General features: G+C 44.4%; 1 protein-coding gene across 2 annotated transcripts; it reads left to right on the top strand.

Annotated features, from left to right (window-relative positions):
- Positions 1 to 738: 738 nt before the first annotated feature.
- On the top strand, positions 739 to 20,576 carry MRAS (muscle RAS oncogene homolog). Of its 2 annotated transcripts, none has more exons than XM_072417939.1 (6): positions 739 to 889; positions 11,556 to 11,759; positions 13,945 to 14,098; positions 16,108 to 16,207; positions 16,770 to 16,849; positions 17,646 to 20,576. In XM_072417939.1, exons 2-6 carry the CDS (start codon positions 11,567 to 11,569, stop codon positions 17,743 to 17,745), a joined length of 627 nt encoding a protein of 208 aa, XP_072274040.1. In that variant the 5' UTR covers positions 739 to 889; positions 11,556 to 11,566; the 3' UTR covers positions 17,746 to 20,576. The 2 variants fall into 2 exon arrangements, with proteins under 2 accessions (XP_072274040.1, XP_072274039.1); XM_072417938.1 differs by lacking the exon at positions 739 to 889 and adding an exon at positions 3,501 to 3,647.
- The last annotated feature ends 1,996 nt before the right edge of the window (positions 20,577 to 22,572 follow it).

Genomic DNA, 22,572 nt, shown 5'->3' with positions numbered 1-22,572 from the left:
ATGAAGTTTTATTCTCTGTTGGTGCCCCCACTAAGATCACCATTGTCACAAGGACAAAAAACCCTAAGAGTTGTCCCTGGTCATGAACATAGTAGAAATCTTGCATGGTGAATTGTTTGGTCTGACCTGTCCCCCATTGTCACATTGTTTCCCATGATGTCATAGAGGTGTCATGTGTGGAGCTGAGTCACTCTGTGACCCCTGAGGAGAGGCTGGTGAGTGGCTGGGTTGGGCACCCTGCTGGTAGCACCCAGAGCTCATTCTGCTGACACCCAGCTGCAGGCAACTACTGACAGATACCCATTCCTAGCCTAGGAGTGGTTTTTAAGGACGTGTGCCTCAGAACTACCTCCTTTCTTCTCCTGTGTCTAAAATCAAACAACACCCCTCTGATTCCTCACTTTTTATAATTTCCCTCCTCTCCTTCTCTCTCTAGCTATTTCTGCCTCCTTATAAAAACTTCCTCCCAACTTCCAACTCCAGACCACCTTAAGAGTGACGTACTCAGGGCACAGCTTGTGGACGAGTCCATTGTGGTGCTGAAGGGGGGAATCTCTTCCATAAGTGCTCTGTATTCCACAGGTAAGTGACTGTCGGCAGCAGAAATGATACTTTAGTAAATATTAGGTATAGTTTTATGCTGTGTGGGGGCAGACAGGTCGGAGAGGGGCCACAGGCTGCTGTATAATAAACCCTCAGGGGCCAGGGTTCCCCCCGGGCCCCATCTATTTTTAGCATCAGCTGTTGCAATATAAAGAATGGTTAGCATAGAAAGTGAGCAGTGGATTGCAGGGAGGAGAGGAAGGGAGGTGGCAGTCCCTGCAATCTGGGACTATCACAGCTGCAGAAAGATGGACTGAGAGCAGCAGGGGGAGTGGGGACTTCTCTGGTGAGTAGTGACCCTTCTTCTACCTATTGCACTAATTGCCACATAGCACCCATGGGTGGCAGAATATTATCTGCAGGGTAATAGGGGGTCAGGAAACCCCCCTAGCCCTAACCAGCAATGATCTCATTCCTCTCCTCCATTAACCCTGCCATGGCTGGTTGTATGTTTTCGGGGTTTTTTTCTATAGGACAATTTGTTTGGCACAGGCATGGGGGGGTCTCAAATGCAGCCCCTCTTTTCAGCCAGTTGACCACCAGGCCCCCGGTGGTGGACGAAGCAAACGCACAGCCTGGCAATGCTGGGGACTGGGGGCTCAGGGGTTAAACCCAACCAAAGTGGCACGCCAGTGTGCGCAGCCAAGTCTGGAATATTTTGGCAGAGACCCCACTTGCCCACATAGATGGGAATTCTGCAGGCAGCAGGTCAGATACTACTATGTGTAAATTCTTCATGGATGATGGAAATGAAAACATCTGTAACTTTGTACATTCCACAAATATCTTTGCAGGGTCTGACCACCAATATCAGATCTGGGGAGTGGGGGGTTTATTTCTTATATTCTTGCTGTTTGTTGTTTACATTGTATCTTTTATATGAATATCAGGTGAGCAGTGACATGTTACCATCCATCAATCCATCGCTCTGCATCCCGATGAATGACATTCACTCTGTAAATCCGCCGATCATCACAAAATATGGTCACTAAGTCCAGTCATGTGTGCCCTATTGGTGAGAAAGTTTTCACTTCCTGCTTTGGAGACACAACAGGAAGTCCTCTGACAGTTGTCACTGGAGCTGGTGTCCCTGTTGGGAACATAGATCAGCCCCTCCGGCCTCCCCTTTGGTGTTGGCATAGTTGTACTGGTTCGTCACCTGCTCTTCTGGTTTGCTGCAGACTGAGCTTCTTCCAATGTGCATTAGAATCTGCAGCAAATCATAACTACCCTGGTTCCTAAATAGAGGATGTCCATCATTTAACCCCTCCTTCCCAACCCGACTGTCCCTGGCCCCACCCCGACTGTCCCTGGCCCCACCCCTCTTTGTTTATTGGATTTCAGCTCTCCCAATCATAGAGGCTCAGCATCACATTGTGGGTGGTTTATATGCAAATACTATCTGGCTGGAAACACCCACTTCATTTCAGACTGACACTGGCCTATCATGGCATTGTTAGATTTGCATAACTCCTCCTATGAGCCAGCCCACTGCTTACATCACAGCAGAACCACTTTGAGAGGTGGGTTGATGCCAGTTGTTCAGAAAGCTGTGTACAGCACAATACTGGCACCATGAGTTGCCTGTATTGCAGGTATTTATTGAAAATGGAAAAGCTTTATTAAAAACAAAATCAATGATGGGGAGGCAAAATATGAGCAGCTAAAACATCAGCTTTAAGATTTTGGAATTTCTCTCATTTTTAGTCTGAGACTAAGGTCGCCAAGAAGGAGATGTCGCATAACTCCACAATGGGGACACGGATCACAATAAAAACCAGAGAGCCATTGCTCTTAAAAGTAATGAAAAGCTTCTAAGCTGAACCCCAAGCATATATAAAAGACACCAATTCTGCTTTGCATTCAGTGCTGCATGTTAAGAAGCACGCTGATAGGAGAGACTTCAGAGAGCTGAGTAAAGTGCTGTGCTGGTTCTCCTTTCATTGCCATAGCTGACAGTGTGAAGGAGACCTGTAAGTGAAAGTGAAACTGTATTACAGAAAAATTCAGCCCCCTCCTCTGCCAGGCAACACTTACACATTAAAGTACCTTCACCATATACCTACTGCAAAAGTTTCAGTTTTTCCATCTTGCAGTTGATTGGTGGTTACATCTGATGAGCGACATCCAGGCTGCCATTGCTGTTCTCCTTTCATAAAATGCTACCTGCATGGCTGCCATCCCCATCCTGCCGATTCAGTACTTGGGGTCTGTAGAGTTTAGGAATGAATGTCAGGTCTGGGCCGGGGGAACCAAAATCCTAATTCTGGGCAGGGGACTCCAATGTTTCGTACAGGTGAACCTCAGTATGGGTCCTTTTGAAAGAACCAACCAACTCCCCCTGATGCACTCAGTGGTTCCTTCCAACCCTCCACACCATTACATTACACTGCAGTGTCATGTGACATTGGCAGGAGGAACCATTAGGTCTGCAGGGGATCCCGGAGACTGAACCTTCCTGAAGTGTCAGCTGGGGGTTTCCCTTCATCTGAGTGGCATTTAGCGGCAGAAGTATTTATTTGGAATTCTGAATTTCTGACAGGTCCCCCCATGGATTGCACGGGCCCATCAGTGTGGGGTACCCCCATGGATTTGCACACTTTTCTGATTATATATGGTGGTGGGGTTATGTGGCAAGTGTAAATATGTATAGTGCCCTGTAAAGCCCTTCATATGTACTCTGGGTCATGCTGGGATTTGTAGTCCCCCAGGTCACAGTCAGACCCGGGCCCAGCTAGCATTGTCAGTCCTCAGCCAGCACTTTGGCATTATCTGAGCTCCAGTATCTGCCAGTGCCGGGAATGGCCTGACACAAGCGTGATTGCCCAATTCTTGTATTTCACCACCCTCACAAACTGCCATTTCTGCTTCTTATCTGTGGGGAAAGGCTCTGCTTCTGGTGAAATCAGGAAGGATGACTGTGTGCAGCAATACAAACCTTCCATCAGTCATCTGCTGGGTGCACAGATCCAACAGCCATGAAAGTCTATTGGTGGGACACTGATACATTGTAACTATATTACAGAATAACATGACCCCTGCAGGTATGTATTACCTCTCATGGAGAGAACTCCCCCTGACAATGCTGCTATCTGCTTCTCTTTCTAAAAGGATGGCACCATTTTTCTTCAGACCTCACCCATGGTCCCCAGCTACATTCTGCACTGGCACGATCATGTAAATCCAGGTGCATTTCTTGGCTGTGTTCACAAATATCTGACACAGATCAGCCTCACATTATGTGACCTGATACAAAGTTACAATGCTGCAATCTGATCATTGAGTTTGTAGAGGAGACCTGGAAATCAGTGCAGGAGTAGTGAGAGCCTCTCATATCGAGCATAGCAGGTGTACAGACCCAGGAATCGGGCACAGGGGGTCCCATAATGGGCTCAATAGGAGGCCCAGCAAGTGTACCAACCTTGGTACTGGGCCCTGGAAAGTGGGACCCCTTTTAAATGGGCACAACAGGTGTACAGATATAGGAGCTCTGCACAGGGGTGGTGGTGGCCCCTTATAATGGGCTCAGGTTCATGTTTTCGATATATTTCTATTCTCTAGATCCCACAATGACGCCCACAAATCTGTTACAATGGCGGGTGCCTGCTTTGGGGTGCACTGCCAATCTATTCTGAATGTAGCCCCCCTTCCATCATTGCACAAAGCTTTGACACAAGGATAAGGATTGTTATTGCAGCCATGTGACTACTCTGATTCTTTGGGTAAAATGCTGTAATTTTTTGGAAAATTGTGATCCTTATCCCCGTGTGCTGGATTAATGAGTGGATCGTCTGGTATTACATGCTCAAGCCTGCGTATGCTTCTCTCAGAGGATGAACCTGGTATAGTAATGCAAAGGGCAGCGCTGTGGATCCTGTGCTGAGGTCCAGATGAGTACAGAATAAAGGTGGAATATTGATGATTGTAGGATTTTTTTTTTCTTCCGTGTCGGTTTCATGTGTGAAAAATATTCCTTTAATACATTTACATTGCCATGCGTTTTATGCAGCAGTTCTATATGGCCTGCATTTTCATCACTAATAAATCCGCACATTTCCTTTTCTATAGAACGTATCTTAAACAGGAAGCCTGTGGTCATAAATTAGCTTATACTGAAGTTTTCTCCAGTATGCCGACTTGCTGGAGCTGCCCCAAACTGGGCAGACTGGCACCAAGGGCTGGGCAGGGGGTCTCCAAGCAGGCCTGAAATGTTAGAGTTGGTTTGGGGCGTATTGATAAAGCCAATATTCTGATATTCACTGCTGGGAAATGTACATGGTGCTTGTTTGATTCACCACCAGTGAATGATTGTGCAGTGTTTCTTTTTTATATTGGGAAACCAATGAAATAACTTTCAGGTCTTCAGCAAACCCCTCCTATAATTACTATACCCACAGATCACAGTAAATTAGTGTGGTGGTCAGTAGGAAGAATTCCTCTTACTTTGCTGGCCAGTGGGAAGAATGTCACCCTTACAGATAGCCAAAAAGATCATTGGGGTCACCTATACTGACCTGGGAGGCACAAACTGCTCATTGCTCAAGGAACCTCCAGCAATCTCTGGAGGAACCCTGCTTTGGTGGGAGTTGCATTGACTGCAATATGCATTTCCCCCTTAAGTGCCTTCTGCCAACATAAAAATATGTCCTCCTCTTTTAACATGTTTCTGTCTATGTAGACCCAATGCACGAGAGCTACAGCATTGGTTTCTGCCCAATTGCTGCAATGAAAGAATGCAAAACCCGGATGAAGTGTCAAAAATGGCAATGGAGCAGTGTTTGTGAATTATTTTATGTAGGATTTATGTAGCGCCAACATACTATGCAGGGCTGTACATTAAAAAGGGGTTGCAAATGAAACCGATACAAAAACAATGACCTAGGAGGAGCAGAGGACCCTGAAGAGCTTAGGAATGAATGTGAACCTGGACGTGCTGCAGCAGAACAAGCTAGGGGTAACTCTGCCCTATTGTGGCATATTATACCTACCCCCCATCTCCTGCTTTAATTGTACAGCTAGCTGAACTCCAGGTTGGAATAAAATATTTATTTTCTATTCGAAAATTAAACTAATTTTCAGTAGCTTTCTAAAAATTAGAAGCCTCCTACTAAATCTTGTATGTTCTCTATGATCCCATCGTTGTCCTCTTGGTGGCACAGTGAATAAATGTTGCCCAATGTGGACAGAAAGAGGGGGTTGGGGTACCATCACCAGTCTCTACCCCTCCTCCGGCCCTGGTGGTCTCATTGCCTTTTCATGCAGAAAATCTTCAGGGAGAATCGGATGCCAGAGCGATGTTTGGGGTCTCCATGGCAATGCGGTCATTATCACGCAGGAGGCGATTCTCAGAATCCGCTCGCTTCTTTTCTTCTAAGTACAAGATGATGAAATCCAGGCTTTTGTTTGGCGGGAATTCCAATGAACAGGTTTCTTTAATTGGGGGCTATGCAGAGGACAGCCGGGGCGCAAGGAGGGTGAATGTGTGAGTGGTGGGGTAATAAAAGGTGACTTCTGGTTGATGTGAGCACCTATTGCACCATCCTTCTATAAGACTGACGAGGGAGGGGGACAATTCTCTGCGACTTCAAAAGGAAAGAAAAATCTGATGAAATTGTTGTAAATGCATATCTGGACTCCAGGGAAATCTAAATACTCCATTTAAATATCTTGAAATGTATTTTACGTACAGCTAGTACAAGTACCAGATTTTGTCTTGGTATTGGCCTCCCGGCACCCATTGTATTCAGAGGGAGAGCCAATCCAGCGTTGCTGCATGCACATGTTGCTGCTTATTCCTACATGGTCCAATCCAGAGGCTGAAGGTGGGGAGGTGACACCAGTGCATTACTTTCTTTTAGCATAGAAAGTGGTGTCTCCTTGCTGGATGTAATGTGTAAAAAAAGATTATTAAGTGACCAGAAAGAATTACAAATCCTCTGTGCAGCTTTAAGGTAACAATGTAATGGGCATTGGTACTTTCTAGCATTCCTCTGCTGCAAGAGCACCTGGCAGGATCCACTTCTTTAGCAAAGCGGGCACATGTGACCCTCCCTTTATTATCTGGCCCTGAACCAATCAGCCAATACAAATGTCAATGCCATTAAACCTTTCCTACAAGCATCATTAAAGTGGGCTGTTGCCTCTTCGTAAAGTGATGGCGCTCCTATGATGATCTTTGTGTAATATCCCCAAGCTGGAGCTGACATGTGCTTTAACCCACTAGACAGTTTTGCCAATGTTCTGTGCAAATCTGCAAGCTAAATCCCACATATGCCAGAATATGTAAGCTGGGAATATTACTGTGCGACCAATTGGAGGCTGTTTTATTTTTCTGCATGCTGCTGATCTCAGACACTTTCTATCTGCATGCACATCACTGCTCTGCACTGGCTTCCTGATGGTGTCAATGGTGGACCGTGTCTGGACAATAAGTATCACTACAGTGTCATGGAGTGAGCAGGGTGACTACACTGGAGCAAAATCAAGATACCTGGACAGAGCGTTGTCATCTCATAACAGGAAACCCTTGAATACAGGCCTTCATTAGGGGCATCACCAGGAATAGAATCCAATGCTGCAGATGATGAAACCTGCCAACTAGTAAAGCTTGCATGAGAATATAGATTTGGGTTTATATATAAAATGTGATTATTAGAAGCAGGTTCTGAATTTTCTGCCGTTTAGAGATGAGGTTTCACATGTTGACACATGGATACTGGCACCAATGCCTGACACCCAGCTCCTGCAGCGTAGGTTTGTGATACTTCTAAAACTGATCTCTGTGGTTCTCCAGGGTTATTTTTGTCTGTGCTGTGACGATGCTGCCTGGAGGAGTTCTTTGTTTTTTTTATTATAAATGACGCTTGTGTATAATTGTTCCCTTTCATGCTGCATGGCCAGGAGATGGCTTTGGGTGTGGGTCTAGGTGGCACTCCCTGGCAAAGTTTAGTCTGTGTCCTCATTGCCAATTCTGCACCCAAACTGCAGCAACTTACACCGGAGGCGGCTTGAATGCAGAGAAAGTCCCAGGAGTTGTCACATTGGTTCATGGAATGCCGGTGATGTTGGGTAAAAGAGGCAGAAACTTGGCAAAGGTGTTTTTGGGTTTTTTGTTTTTCGGATTTTACTGTGTATTGTTTTTTTTGATGAATTTCAGTTTTTTTTTTTTTTTTTTTTATATGAAATGCGCAGTGCTTAAACTAAAATGCATGCGCAAAATCTCCAAAGCCACAGCCTAAAGTGGAGCTTCAGCCCCTTATATTGTATTTTTGTACTTATGATTTCATGCCTTTTATAGATATTTCTTGTTCAGGCACTTTGTTATATGGTGAGGACACTCAGTCCTCCCCAGTTGTGCTCATCTTCAACCCCCACCCCACATTGTGTGCCCATCCTTTCCCTTATCCCCACCTTGGTGGAGGTTAGAATAGGCTGCCTTTCACATTGTAGAGCTTTGGTCTGTTGTTATCATTAGAATTCAGGTGCAAAGCAATGATGTTTGATCCCTGCTAATCCAACTCTCACCTACTTAGGTGTTCACCTACCTCTCATCATTGGTGGCAGCCTCCTGTGATGTTGAAATATTCCATTCAGAAGATTTTTAATTTGTCTTAGCACCATTGCTGCCAGGCTTTAATTCCCTTGAATATAAACAAATGCCGTTAACCTTCTGCATCTAACACTATTCCATGTGTATTGGATGACTGATTCCCCTGCACATGTTGTGGTTTGGTCCACCAGCCATTAGATTACTACCATGTCAGTGTTCTCTCCAGGCCCTTCTAGCTGGGCATACTACCCAGCACTTTTCATTAACTGCCTGGCTGTTTTTGGGTGGTTACTGAAAAGTTGGGTCACAATACAAGGGCCACCACCCACCTACAGCTTCCTCCACCCAGCTTAATAAGACTTCTGGGGAGAACACTGTGTGTGTCTTGTAGTGCCAATGGGTGAAACAGATCCACAGCATGCAGCAGGGGACCAGTGATCCATTGCCCATGGAAGAGGGTTGGATGCAAAAGATTGTTAGGCATTGGACTATGTAGTGACCATCCCTTCAGACCGGGTTCATATTTGTGCATCATGTTAGTGCCCCTGTGTTATGCAGGGGACCAGTAATCCATTGCCAATCATTTGAATGGGCAATGTATTGGCGCTTATTGTGGTGCCCTTCAATGCAAGTCCAGCAGCAAGATGCACTGGCATGCTGCTGTGCTGCACCCCATATATGTTAACCCCGTTTTAAGGAAATCTGGGCCGGAGTAGATTAAGTTACCACTTTATGATTTGTTCATCATAATTCATTTCAGTTTGACTTTCTTACCGTAGATAAAAATACAGAAAATTGAGATTGTTGGAGAAACTTCGGGAATAACTCTGAAAATCTATTGCTTCCAGATGCGTTTCCCTTTTAAATAAGGGCTGTGCCCACTGCCAGCCTGCAGCTTCCATGCAGCGATTGGACTACCAGTCTGTTATTAGGATCTGACAGTAATGATTATTGCAGTCATACAGCACAAAAAGAAGGATTAGTATTTAAACCCGGCTCTCCAGCTGTGCCACCCTATTAATCATTACTACAGATGTGCTATCATTTGGGCAGATTTCAGCAAATCCACTGAGCGACTGCATTCAGAGAGATGGCAGCAGATGGTATTGATGCCCTATGGCATGCCTTTCCTTCTTTGTTGTAAATACTACAAAGATTAAGCAAATGGATTTTAACTAAACTATCTCCCCTCTTTCCACTCTATTGGCATCTCTAGGCAGGGCAAATGCTGCACATCGGAGGGAGGTAGTAAGTACCACCTTATCAACTTGCTTGAATAAATAAATACCATTTTCCATGGTGAAGATCATCACTGGTTCAATAGGCTTGTCCAGCCTTGAAAAGAATTCTCTCCATGTTCCAGCTTTCATAAACATGCACAGCCGTGCAACCCGAGCATTCCTGTTATCTGCCTGCTTATTCCCAAAAACATCTTCAGCGGGCCAGTCGTGCCCACACTCCGATCATCCACTGCTCTGTTCTGAGTGGGAACAAGGGGTGCCAGTCTGTGCCCAGGCTGATAAGTCGATTGACACCCTGTGGGGTTGAATAAAGAGAAGAGCAATGCTGGTCTGCACAAGGGACTGTGTCAGAAAGAAAGTGAGAATTTATTTTTTTGTTTTTAGGGGGGTGGTGAGACTTACAAGAACCTACTATTGGACCTGGTAGCACATTCTTATTTAAAAGGACAAAAAACAGTAACCGCCAATCTGTACTTTCTCTGGGTCTGGTAAACCCCCCACCCCCTTCAAAAAAAAGCACTTGTTGATTTAACCATTCATTTCTTCCACATTACTTTAAAGGAGTGGCCGTGGCGTGTCATTTGCCTACATATATAAGAATTGAAGAGTGCTCCTCCAAAACTTGGGAGAGGCTGAAATGTAAATAGTGGGGCAAATAATCTGCCTTCTAGGTGTAAATGGCAACACAGAGTTTCCCAAATTCCCATTTAGTTTTCCCGCTCCCTATAATTCTAAATAATCCTCCCCAATTTATCCAGCCCCCTGGAGTAATTTTTGTCTTTATAAATGGTGTGAGCACTTTTCTTCTCCCCCATCAATGACATAAAAGACAAAGGGTTAATAGTTGGGGGCCCCTGGTTGGATTGGCACTGATTTTTGTGCAGAGTGGGTGATTTCGGATGGGGGCGATGCATCTAGGGAAGGGGGGGCTGTATAAGTGCAATTGTCTTGTGAAGGGGGCGGCTTGTAATGGGATTGGGTAATTTAGACATCACAGGTTGCCACAGATACCAGAGATTCATGCAGAAAATTAACTCCTTTTATGCCACAACAGGCCTTTCATGGGAGGTTTTCTATAAATTGCACCTTGGCGCCTCCTGACCACCAATTGTAAATCGCAGGACGGGTTCTCTGTTGTGTGAATCGGGTTAATGACCATTAATACTCTGCCCCCCCCATTCACTATCATGGGTGAATTGCCAGGATTAAGGACTTATACCATTCACCCTCTATACCTTCTTTTAATGTGCCAATTTAAAGCATGCGGTGGCGGTGACACAGTGATGAAATTGTATTAGAGGATATCGGAGCTGTAAAAATAAATAAAACATGCGGCATGATGACTAGAATAGACCTAGGATAGCATAATATGCAGCGCTCTCAGTGATGAGTCAATGTGACACCTCCAGATATTTATTACCTCCTAAGGATAAAAGTTCTCCCCCCTGACAATGCCACCAACTTCTTTTCTCTCCAATGGATGGTGCCACCTTTGTTCGGGCATCACCTGGGGTCACCAACTTCTTCAGGGCTGAAATGCCGAGGTGACACAATCCTATAAATCCTGGGGGTCTGTGCTGTTCTGTGTTCAGTCTAATACACATCAGCCTGCTCTGCCATAAAAGTTACAATGTTGCAGTCTGATCACTGAGCAAACTAAGGAAATGCTTCCTCTTGCCTGCAGCAGACTGATGATATCTCTACCTAGGCAAAGTCCCTGCCTGCAGCTCATGGATGGATTTTTGATGATAAATGGTGGAATTTTCCCATCAATGATACATTTGCTGTAAATTGTGCAGAATTCTTTATTGAGGTGCCATTGAATCGCATGTTATGTTGTAGGGTCGGCTGGATTGCTGCCCATGTAGTCTGAAGTGTTTCCATGCTGGAGCAGTGCTTGACGCAAGAGCACTGATTCACCTAATAGGGCTGAACAATACCAGAAAAAAATGCAAATTTTTGATCCCAGCACAGAAATGATGCCAAGGGGCTTCGTTGGACCCGTGCAATGCAGGACCATTATTTTCCAAACACATGCTCTGCTTGTCACCCTATACTACAACCATGCATGCACCCGCAGGACACAGCTGTGTATGGACCCATTTTTGTTGTATTTTAGACCATTAGATGCCCTTCCACTGACCCCTTTTTTCTCTCATCAGGAAAAGGCATCATGGCGACGAGCGCAGTCCTGAGTGACAATCTGCCCACCTACAAGCTGGTCGTGGTGGGAGATGGCGGTGTGGGGAAGAGTGCGCTGACTATACAGTTCTTCCAGAAGATCTTCGTGCCGGATTACGATCCCACCATAGAGGATTCTTACCTGAAACACACCGAGATTGATGGGCAGTGGGCCATCCTGGATGGTAAGGAAGAGTATTTATTCTTTTGCTGTACCATATTTCTAATAATACATTTGCATATATGATTTGTATTACCCTTGACTGCCATCCCTATGGTTAAGACGCAGAGAGGCTTTGCACTGTTTTAGCTGTAGTGTAAACTTAGATATAACTCCCTTCAAATCAGTGGTCTCTCTGCAGAGGTATTGCTGAGTCAGAGACTGAGCTCTCCAAGTAGCAGGAAGCAACTGTACTGATTGGGGAGCTCCAGCTCTGACTCGGGAGGTGTGAGACATTTGCAGAAAGGCCACTGCTTCCTTCTCTGCAGCAGGCTACAGGCTTTTCTACTTTGGCTGTGGCTACTTTTCAAACATAGTAAATGGCCAGAAATAAATTGGTTCTGCAGTGCAACAAGGAGAGAACAAAGTGACAGAGATGAGCTTATCAGTCTGCTTCTTCACCTTGACTGTCCATTCACTGGCCTTGGAAGGGACCAAATGGAATCCGAGAAAAATCAGGTCCTTACCCTGTGTGCTGAATGGAAATGATAATCCGTTGTTTGGTATGGCGGCTCCCTGCACAGCTCTTTCGCTAAACCTTTCTGTTGTTCTATGAATTTGTTGAGTTGGCTTTTCAGGGAATTTTCTCAAGATTTGGAATGTTTAGATTTCTGCGTATTTTGCTGCATGATGGCCGTCTGATTCCAGGAATGGCACAATGCCCTGGGTGGGGGGGCATCCTGTGCAGGGACCTGGCAGCCTCTAGTGTAAGGATTGGCAGGAATGATTGACAAGCTGTGACGGGTCTGGGTGGATGGCACAGGAGGTGCAGCTCCCCGCACTGCACAGCGTGCCAGTCTGCTTCTCACCCATGTAATGCTCCGTCTGACAGAAGCCTTCACTTACTCCCACTTACAGTGAAAGCCATTTGACAGCGGCTGCTAATGGCTTCCATAAACCCCAGGGACAGTCAGGTTTGCGAGTGCTCTGAATTCCATTGTGGGGAACTACAAGTCCCAGCCGGGTATACAGTTCAATTCCTATATTAAAGCTTTAGGAAACCTGCCAGTGCCCAGAGAGCCCAGCATTTTTTTAAAGCAATGAAGCCATTGGACCAGTATGACAACCTACTTACATAATCTGGGTGCACATTTCTTTTTAAAGAGTCCATTTCTCATTCCTATTCAGAGCCAGTGAGTGGCTTCCCCATCAGGTTGCTGTCTTCACATACTTATTGAGCCATCCCTAAGGAAACTGGTCCTCGGGTTTGGTGGAGCATAAGACTTACCTTGTGTAACTGTGCCAGGTCATGTGCCTGGGGGGGGGGGCTGCTATTATTTATCTTCAAACAACTGTAAAAATTGGAGCATAGACTTGCATGGGATTCTGCAGGGTGGAAGAGGGTCCAAGACCACGGGGGACTATGTGCATGCATTGCCACTTTGTCATGGATGTCTGGTAGAACAGGGTCACTTTAAGGCATGTCCACATGGAGGATGTCCAATAGACAGCCCCATACTGGAGTCTGCTGATCAGATGTTGGTGAGGTGTAACCTGTCAGTACCTTCCAGCAGGTAAAGGGTTACACTGTAATGGATCAGCGCCAAATGTCAGTCATCTCAGTGTTCAGGTTCTCCTTTATCTGAGCCACTCCCTTATTGTCATTCCTGAACCGGGCCGCACCCAACCAGCCTAGCTGACCTGCGCAGACAAGTAAATGTAACATGTACATAGAAGAGGCTGTCAGGTGTGACATCAGTGATTTGCAAAAACAAAAAGTTTGTTTAAAAATAAAATCTAACTGAATGATTGGTGGGCAGGGTCACTGGGGATTGTATTAAAATAAAATTATTTATTTCTCTATTGCACCTCTCCGTGCTACTGATCTCTTTCAACATTTTGCATGCACTTCAGCAATGGCTGCATGGCATTTATATAGAACGACAACAGTGCGCCAGGCCTATGTGACAGGGTGACAACACAGAAGAAGAATTGTAAGACATTCACAGAGTTTTTTTTTTTTTTTGGGTTAGTATCAGAGTTTAGATCTTTTAAGTCCCCAGCATCTACTGAACACTGAAACGTATAGGGGGACTGGCCCTTTAAGAGACAGGTCCCATGTCTGACCCAATGAATAGCCAGTTGTATTATGGTAACCTAGCATGCCAACTTTCTATTATTTAGTGGCTCTGTTTATATTCCCCCCACAGTGCTGGACACGGCCGGCCAAGAAGAATTTAGCGCTATGAGGGAGCAGTACATGCGGACTGGCGATGGTTTCCTAATCGTATACTCCGTCACCGATAAGGCCAGCTTTGAGCATGTGGATCGCTTTCACCAACTAATCCTCAGGGTTAAAGATCGGTAAGAACCAAAACGCTGCCACACCAACAGAGCACCTTCCATTACAGACTGGGGACAGGTAAAACATTACTGGCCAACCTACACCATAAGGGAGGGCGGGGGGGATGCCGAGCCAGCTTCCTATCCATGGCTGGACCGACTTGATGGTTGGAAAATAACCTTATTGGAAATTGTCCCCTAAAGAACACCCTGAGGATGCGGGGGATCATGGCCCACCCTGTGCAGGGGCATCACCAAGAAATTCCTCATTCAATGTGCATTGCTGGGAGTTGTGATGACATAGTCACTGCTCTTGGCATCATCATGTTCTGTCCACTGGAGAGGAGCTGCTGCTTAATATAAAGTTAGTCATTTTAATAAGTCCATCAAGTTCAATCACTAGGGAAATATAGCTCCATAAATATTTGGACAGAGACAACTTTTTTTATAAATTTGATTCTGTACATTACCACAATTAATTTTAAATGAAAAAAATCAGATGCAGTTGAACTGCAGACTTTCATCTTTAATTCAGTGGGTTGAACAAAAAGATTACATAAAAATGTGAGAAACTAACACAAATCAAATTAACACAATCACTTAATTTCACGGGCTCAAAAGTAATTGGACAAATTAAAAAGCTGAAAATAAAATGTTAATTTCTAATACTAGGTTGAAAACCCTTTGCTGGCAATGACAGTCTGTAGTCTTGAATTCATGGTCATCACCAGATGCTGGGTTTCCTCCTTTTTAAGGCTGTGCCAGGCCTTTGTTTGTGGGCCTTTCTGTCCGAAGTTTAGTCTTCAACAAGTGAAATGCATGCTCAATTAGGTTCAGATCAGGGGACTGACCTGGCCATTCAAGAATATTCCACTTCTTTGATAATAAACTCCTGGGTTGCTTTGGCTGTATGTATTTTGGTCATTGTCCATCTGTAGTATGAAACGCCTCCCAATCAATTTGGCTGCATTTCATACAGAGACAAATTATAGAAAAAAGTTGTCTCTGTCCAAATATTTATGGACCTAACTGTACATATCCCAGATATAAAACCCTATAGACATAGTGGATCCAGAGGAAGGAAAAAAACCCTGGTACAATTTGCTCCAGCAGGGGGAAAAAATTCCTTTGTGATCCCATGAGGCAATAGGATGTTCCCTGGATCACCAGTCTGTTGTTTTTCTTTAAAGCCTTAAAACCCAGTTATATTATGTGCTTCTTTAAAGGCATCCAGCTTTTTGTTAAAGCAATCTATAGTAGTTGCTGAAACTACTTCCAGAGGGAGCTGATTCCACATTTTCACAGACTTTACCGTGAAGAATCCCTTCCTTATCCGGAGCTTAAACTTCTTTTCCTCCAAGAGTGCCCTCTTGTTCTTTGTAATGATCTCAAAGTGAATAATGTGGAAGAGCGTTCTCTATATGGACCGTTTATATATTTATACAGGGTGATCAGATCCCCCCTTAAACTTCTTTTATTAAGGGAGAATAGATTCAGTTCAGCTAATCTCTCCTCTGAGCTGAGCTCCTCCATTCCTTTAATTAATTTACTTACCCTTCTCTGCACTCTCTCCAATTCCACAATGTCCTTTTTGTGAACTGGTCCCCAAAACTGGACTGCATATTCCAGATGAGGTCTGACCAATGCTTTGTACAGGGGCAGGATTATGTCTCCAAGAAAGTACTTTACTAGCTTTAGATATTGCAGTTTGACATTGCATGCTGTTATTAAGTCTATGATCTAGAGAACCCCCATTTTTGACCCCCCCCCCCCCCCCCCATGTGCCTTTTTCACAGCTTTTGGATAAGCAGTTTTTATTTTTACTGCATGGGATTTAATCACCTCTGCAGATGACATTATTTGGCTTTTTCCCTCCAGAAAAGATTTCAGGGTCTCCCTGCATTTGCTTGCAAAATCTTCCCTAACCCAACCATTTCTAACTTCATCAAATCCTTCATGGTGACCATACTGCCTATGAATCTCTTATTGATGATAATCTTCCGATCCTGACATTTCTCTTCCTCTTTCAGAGAGTCGTTCCCGATGATTCTCGTCGCCAACAAAGTTGATCTGATGCACTTAAGGAAGATTTCCAATGAACAAGGGAAGGAAATGGCGGTGAAACACAACGTAAGTGAAAGCAAGATGGGGAAGGTGGGGGTGGGGATGGAGGGGGTTAGAGGCAGCTAAGACTGGAATTTATTTTAGAGGTTGCATGGGGCAAATTTTGCCTTTTGTGCAGCCAGGCTGAGGATGGGTCCAAGGCTTTGCAATATTTCCTCATGGAAGTAGTTCTTCCTTTCATCATTTCAGATTGGGGACCTGTTGTGTGTCACCTTTTCAGAGAATTAATCTGCACCTAATGACACCAGGATGTAAAAACCATTGTTCTTCCCATGTGGAAACTCCTCTCGATATTGTGTCGGTGACAACATTTTACATTTTGGATTTCTCCTAACAATAAATGTCCCGACAGCATCAAAACCCAGCAGAGTTTCACACTCAAAAAGAAACTGCAAGGGTTTAGTTGAGGATTCACTTTTTGTTTGTTTATAGTCCCTATAGCGTACAGCAATGCCCCAGTGTCTTAGGGGTTCACTTAATAAATGAAATGGTGCCTTTGTATTAGATGGCAATGCCTCATCACTGCAGCCCGAACTGCTCTATTTTTAACTTCTGATTTACCTTCCAGATTCCATACATTGAAACAAGTGCCAAGGACCCGCCGCAGAATGTGGACAAAGCATTTCATGACCTCGTAAGGGTCATCAGGTGTGTATTTTACTACATGTATATATAATGTACATTATTAGGATCATAACATTACAATTGTAGCCCCTTCTCTTCAATTTGTAAGCACATACTTTGACTCTATGGTCCCATAGTAACTGGCACTTCTGTTTTCTACAGTGCCAATGGGCACTTCTGTGCCACTATTTGCAATGCAGAAGCCGTGGTGGTTGCTGGTCTTGTATTCATGTACTGAAGTTGCCCAAAGGGGCAGCAACAAGATCAGCTGGAGACCATCACCGCCAGAACTTGCAGGGAGAAAGATTGCAGGCAAATGGAATTAGGTGTGTACGTGGTCAGGAAGGGGATAGGAGGGGGGAGTGAATTATTAATAAAGCTGGGTTTTAAGAGCATCAGTGGAGCTCAGCCCAATTTTACAATGAGCCCATAAAGCTGGCTGAACACACTCTATATATTTTATTACAGTTCTTAGTATTGGGGTAATAGCAGCCAGCTGTATTTCCATGTAGTCCTGAACCCCCCCCCCGATAACAGGTGCCGGGATAAAATATCAGCCTTGCATCATTCTTTGTATTTTAACCTGTACAACCTGATTGATTGGTGTGAATTGAGATGGAGGAACAGTAAAGGGTAGTCACCATTACTACGCAGAACCTGAATATGTAGTGAGCAAACAGCCCCCATGTGACCATAGACTTACAAAATGGCACTTTTAACACCCCAGGAAGCAATAAGAAGAGGAGATGAAATATAAAATATTCTAAAGATTCCTGAGAGTGTTTGTAGGTTATTTTCATCTTGTTTCTCCCTACTACAGGCAGCAGATACCAGACAAGAACCAGAAGCGGAAAAGAAACACCAAATGGCGAGGAGATCGCTCCACTGGAACGCACCGTCTGCAGTGCGTGGTTTTGTGACACGTGGGCACACACAGAACAAACAACGCCGTACACTGCCAGATCTGCACCTACCACTACCCCGGCCTTGGAGGCTGCCACCTCCTCAATACTTGAAGATGGGCCGTTTGCCCCCCCCTTTTTTTATAGGGAGGGGGTCTCGGAGCTAGCTCCACCCACAGAGCATTATCAGCAGCCGCCCACCCAACAAGCTCCTATAAAGGCAGAGACCGATATTGTGGTGACCCTTGCCCAGGAGGCATATCCAGGCATCTCTTTGTATGGATCAGGGTTTTTATTCCCGTCTCAGTGTGGTACATTTTTTTTTCTATTCTTCCTGTGGCAGGAACGATATTGTTTGGTCTTCACATTGGAAACGAAAGGCAGCAGAGCATTGGAAATGAGAGGCTGCGCGCCATTTGGCTGCGGCAGAAGAGAGGCTGCACCTTTCACTGTTAACTGTTTGATTGCCTGATGGACAGAGCACGGCCAAACACACCTTCAGGGCCAGTAAAGGGTAGGAGACTGCACTGCCCCTTCCTCTTCTTTTCACCCCAAATATTCACTCCTTTTTCTTAATTAAGTCTCCCAGGGCTTAATGTTTCCTACGGTACGTCTCCTGTATCAATCCTCTCCAAGAAAACCTTCGCCGTGGACTTAAGGACTTTACAATTCCGTTTTTTTACCTCTGAGAATTTCTTGCGTCAAACTTGTCAGTTTACGGATGATCAGACCACTGTGCTGGGCGCCAGGCTGGCATCATGTGCTGTTACTGCTCCTCTCCTACAAAGCCACCAATGGGTCATGTGACTGGTGCTATACTTCACTATTGCATTGTTTTTTGTTTTGTTTTTTTTTAAATCAAACGTCTGGACTGCGTGTTTCCTATTGCCAACTGCGTGCGCAGTGTATGAGAAGTGCGTTAAGCATGACCATTCTTGTTATCTTATTTCATTTCTACAGGTTTCATAATCAAAAACCAGGAGGCCTTGCTTAGGCATTTGGTGCAAAGTTTAATCTGACCAGGATGAAGAGACCCTGTCACCAGACCATTCATTTCAATGGAAACCTTTCCATATGGTTATCTATGCACTTAATTTATTTATTGCACATTATGGAGCTGTAAACGTCACCTTTGTGCACTGAGACTGCTGCTGGCTGCTGCCATCTTGGATCTAAAGACAGTAAAACCTGCAGCCTTGTTTATGGCTGGTCACTATAGCAGAGTTTCTCAGCCCCCTGGTCCTCCTTCAGAGTTTGCTGGGGTTTCCTTGAGCCACGAGACATTTACACCTCTCAGGTCAGTTTAAGTGACACCAATGATCATTTGGGCTATCTGAAAGGATGACATTCTTCCCAATGGCCAGCAATGTAAGAGACATTCTTCCCACTGACCTCCAAGTGGATGTAATAATTAGAGGAGGGGTTCCCTGAAGACTTGAAAGTTATTTTAGAGATTCCACCATGTTAAAAAGTTTTCAAAACTCTGCTCTATAGTAATTTCCTTTGCTCATCCCCAGCATAGACATAAAAGGTTCCTGGACCTGGGCCAGAGAGGAAAGCCAAAAAAGTCAGGAGCAGTCACATTTTCTTGCCAGATATAAGGTGCATTGCATATGAAACAATAATCATTTATTGGAAGGGTCGGCTCTGCAAGAACGCATTTAATAATTTGCTTTTACGTGCTCTTTTAAAACTTGGTGACAGGGCCTCTTTAATAGTGATCTGTTATCTTTTTTAACCTAAATGTTCTCCATCCAGGAAGCCCATGCAACAATGTTTCCATTTAGCACATTTGGATATGTGAGCCTCTCCAGTTCCTTTGTTCCTGACTAATGATGTCACAAGCCATAAAGCACTTTTTTATTGATACATCTCATCCTACGAACAAAAAATTATGTGAAATGTAATACTTTATTTACCCCTGCTCCCTTCAGTTGTCCCTACCCTGTCCCTGTGTCCTGTGGATTTTTCTAGGGGTGTTTGCCCCCATATTTAAAACAAGCCATAGGGCAGTGAGCCCCCAGCAGGGACGGGGTTAACTGGCCCATCTGCAATGAATAAGGAATGGATGGAAGTGAATTCCAGCTGGCTTGGCACCACAGACAGTGTGTCAACGGCTGGATGGGCGCCAAGCTGGGGCCCTGAGGAAAAGAAGAATCCTTTCTCTTCGATGAGTGTTTTAATGTGTGTAAGGACTTGTCAAGCAGTGTTTTAGTAATAAGTGGAACTCTGGAGGGACTTTTTGGGGGGACGGTGTGGGATGGGGGGGGGTTGCTATTGTCCAGAATTGTAATTCCATTGACTTTTTTTTTTTTTTTTTTTTTGTGAATGTATTAACTTATTTCTGGAGGAATAAATTGTCGTTTTTGTTTCAGTCGTCTCTGAGCGGGAAGTGTCTGCTGTGTTTGTTTTATTTGCAGGAGGTCAGTAGGGAGCGGGGAAAATTTCGGAGAAGGTTGATGGGTTCAGGTCACGTGTGTCCCGTGATCAGAGGCTCCCAAGGAAATGCTAATCAATGGGGGCCGATGGAAATCTCAGAGAAGATGCTGGACGGCTCCTATCCGGGAGATTGTGTATTCATTAGGAATTCTTTATCAAAGACTAGCATGGGAAAACCTGGGAGATCAAACAAATCTGGAGTTGATTTCATAAGATCATTTGCCAATAATACCAGATCCATTATAGGTTTGGGCTTTGGGCTGATGGCGCTGATCACCCTGCAGGATCCCCCTCGTCTGATGCATGTTTAATATTAACAGTAGTAATCTGTGATAAAGAGGCGGACTGAACCCTGGTAAAACATTTTATTTTTTTTTTGGTTTAGATATAATAAAATGAAATAAACTAAATTCTGTTTTTTTCACTTCCCTTCTTGGCACTCCCAGCGCCCACTCATGCAAAGAGCTGACCATTTGGTCACCAGTCCTGGGACAACATTCTAAGGAGAATCATTCCCTCTACAGTACCAATTTTCTGTCTTCCAGACACCCTTTGCCTAATCTGCACAATATGAAAATATCTGGAACAGATCAGGATGTTGAATCACCACAGGGCCAGATAAATCTAAAGGAAGAGGGAGTATACCTCGCTTTTTGGTGGCCCATGTGCTAAAACATTACGGCTTTGCTGCTCCCCGGCTACTGCAGGTATTGCATTCTTTGGCTGGGTATAATACCTGTTTCCCCCACCACAGGCTGTGGTTTCTCCCATGGTCTATATGTCATATATTGACATAAAATTAGGTGGGAGAAACCATTACAAACTGAGAAATTTATATACTTCATACAGCATAATGTGCAGAACACAAACACCAACCAAGCAGAGATTTTAAAAAATGAGGTCACTGAAAAATGTGTATGATAATATTGGCTCACTGTTCCCTGTACGGTGCTGTGGTATAGGTCAGAGCATAAAATAATAGTGTGTGTGTGTGTATAGAAAATTGGAGTGTCAGCTCCTCTGTACAGAGACTGATGGGACTGGCTCAGTGTTCTCTGTACAGCACTGCGGTATATGTCAGAGCTATATAAATGTATAATATTGTGTGACTGGAGGAAACATTAGAGTGTCAGTTCCTCTGTACAGAGACTGATGGGACCAGCTCAGAGTTTCCTGTACAGTGCTGTGATATATGTCAGAGCTATATTTATTATTATACAGTATTTATATAGCGCCAACATAATATTTAGCTCGATACATTAAATAGGGGTTGCAAATGACAGACAGATACAGGCAATGACACAGGAAGAGGAGAGGACCCTGCCCAGAAGAACTTACAATCTAAGAGGTGGGTATATTAATAGTGTGTGACTGTAGGGGGACCTTAGAGTGTCAGCTCTTGTGGTACAGAGACTATTGGGACAATCACAGTGTTCTCTGTACAGCATTGTAGTATAAGTCACAGCTATACAAATATAATTGTTAGAGACTGGGAATACATTCATATAGAATTTTAAAAGTCACTGAAAGGTCTCCTTTAATGACATACCAGAGAAAAACAAATATGAATAATGGATGTTGGAAGAACAACTACTCCCAGCATGCCCTGCCAGCCCCCACATGCATTCCCTGGGTATCAGATTTTGCTCCTTCAGACGTGGTCTCTGTGTTCTGATTGTGGAACGATGTCTGCATTAGTCAGTGTCCCCGAGAATTCCAGATCTCCGCCTTGGCCTGGATTCAACTCACTAAACACAACCAATTATTCCACTCGGCTGCTTTCTGGTAATTTGACAATTTGCTGATTTGATTATTAAATTGCAGCTCTAATTGGTAATGAATCACACTGTCCTTGTCACCTACAGATCGGAGGAGGGGGAACTGTGAACAGGTCGGTGTCTATGATAGAAGATAATAAATTCTGCAAACTGGTGGTGGAACTCCGGCCAGAAATAAAAAATAAATACCCAGCTTTTGGTTTAATATTCATCTTCAGTATAAAGATTTTTTTCTTCTATGGTGCTAAATGTCCACAGCCTGATTGCAAGCATCAATAAACCCACTCGTTCTAAACCCATCCACCCAGAGCTTGTGAATGGACAGAGAAAGGAGAAGCAGCACAGTGAGGTTCTCACTTCTGTCATCCACATGTATTTATTATGAGTAGAGGCCCCCAAGGACGGAGTTACAAGTCTGATCTGTATGTAATAAGAAGCACGCCATTGGTCGGCTCGGTCAGTAATGCCCCCTCAGGGGTTGTGTACTTGCTCATATTACATGGGATAAATGATCTGACTGACCACAGGATGAATGGCGGACAGATTGACTGATGGACTGGAGTGCAACTCCAGAGACATCGAGTCTAGCTATCTGTATGCGGAGCCTCTGCCATGGAAAATCGTTATG

Source organism: Pyxicephalus adspersus, chromosome 7 (genome assembly GCF_032062135.1).
Source record: "Pyxicephalus adspersus chromosome 7, UCB_Pads_2.0, whole genome shotgun sequence".
Classification (NCBI taxonomy): Eukaryota; Metazoa; Chordata; class Amphibia; order Anura; family Pyxicephalidae; genus Pyxicephalus; species Pyxicephalus adspersus.
The sequence above is the reverse complement of the archived record's forward strand: the minus strand, read 5'-3'. Positions and strand labels throughout refer to the sequence as shown.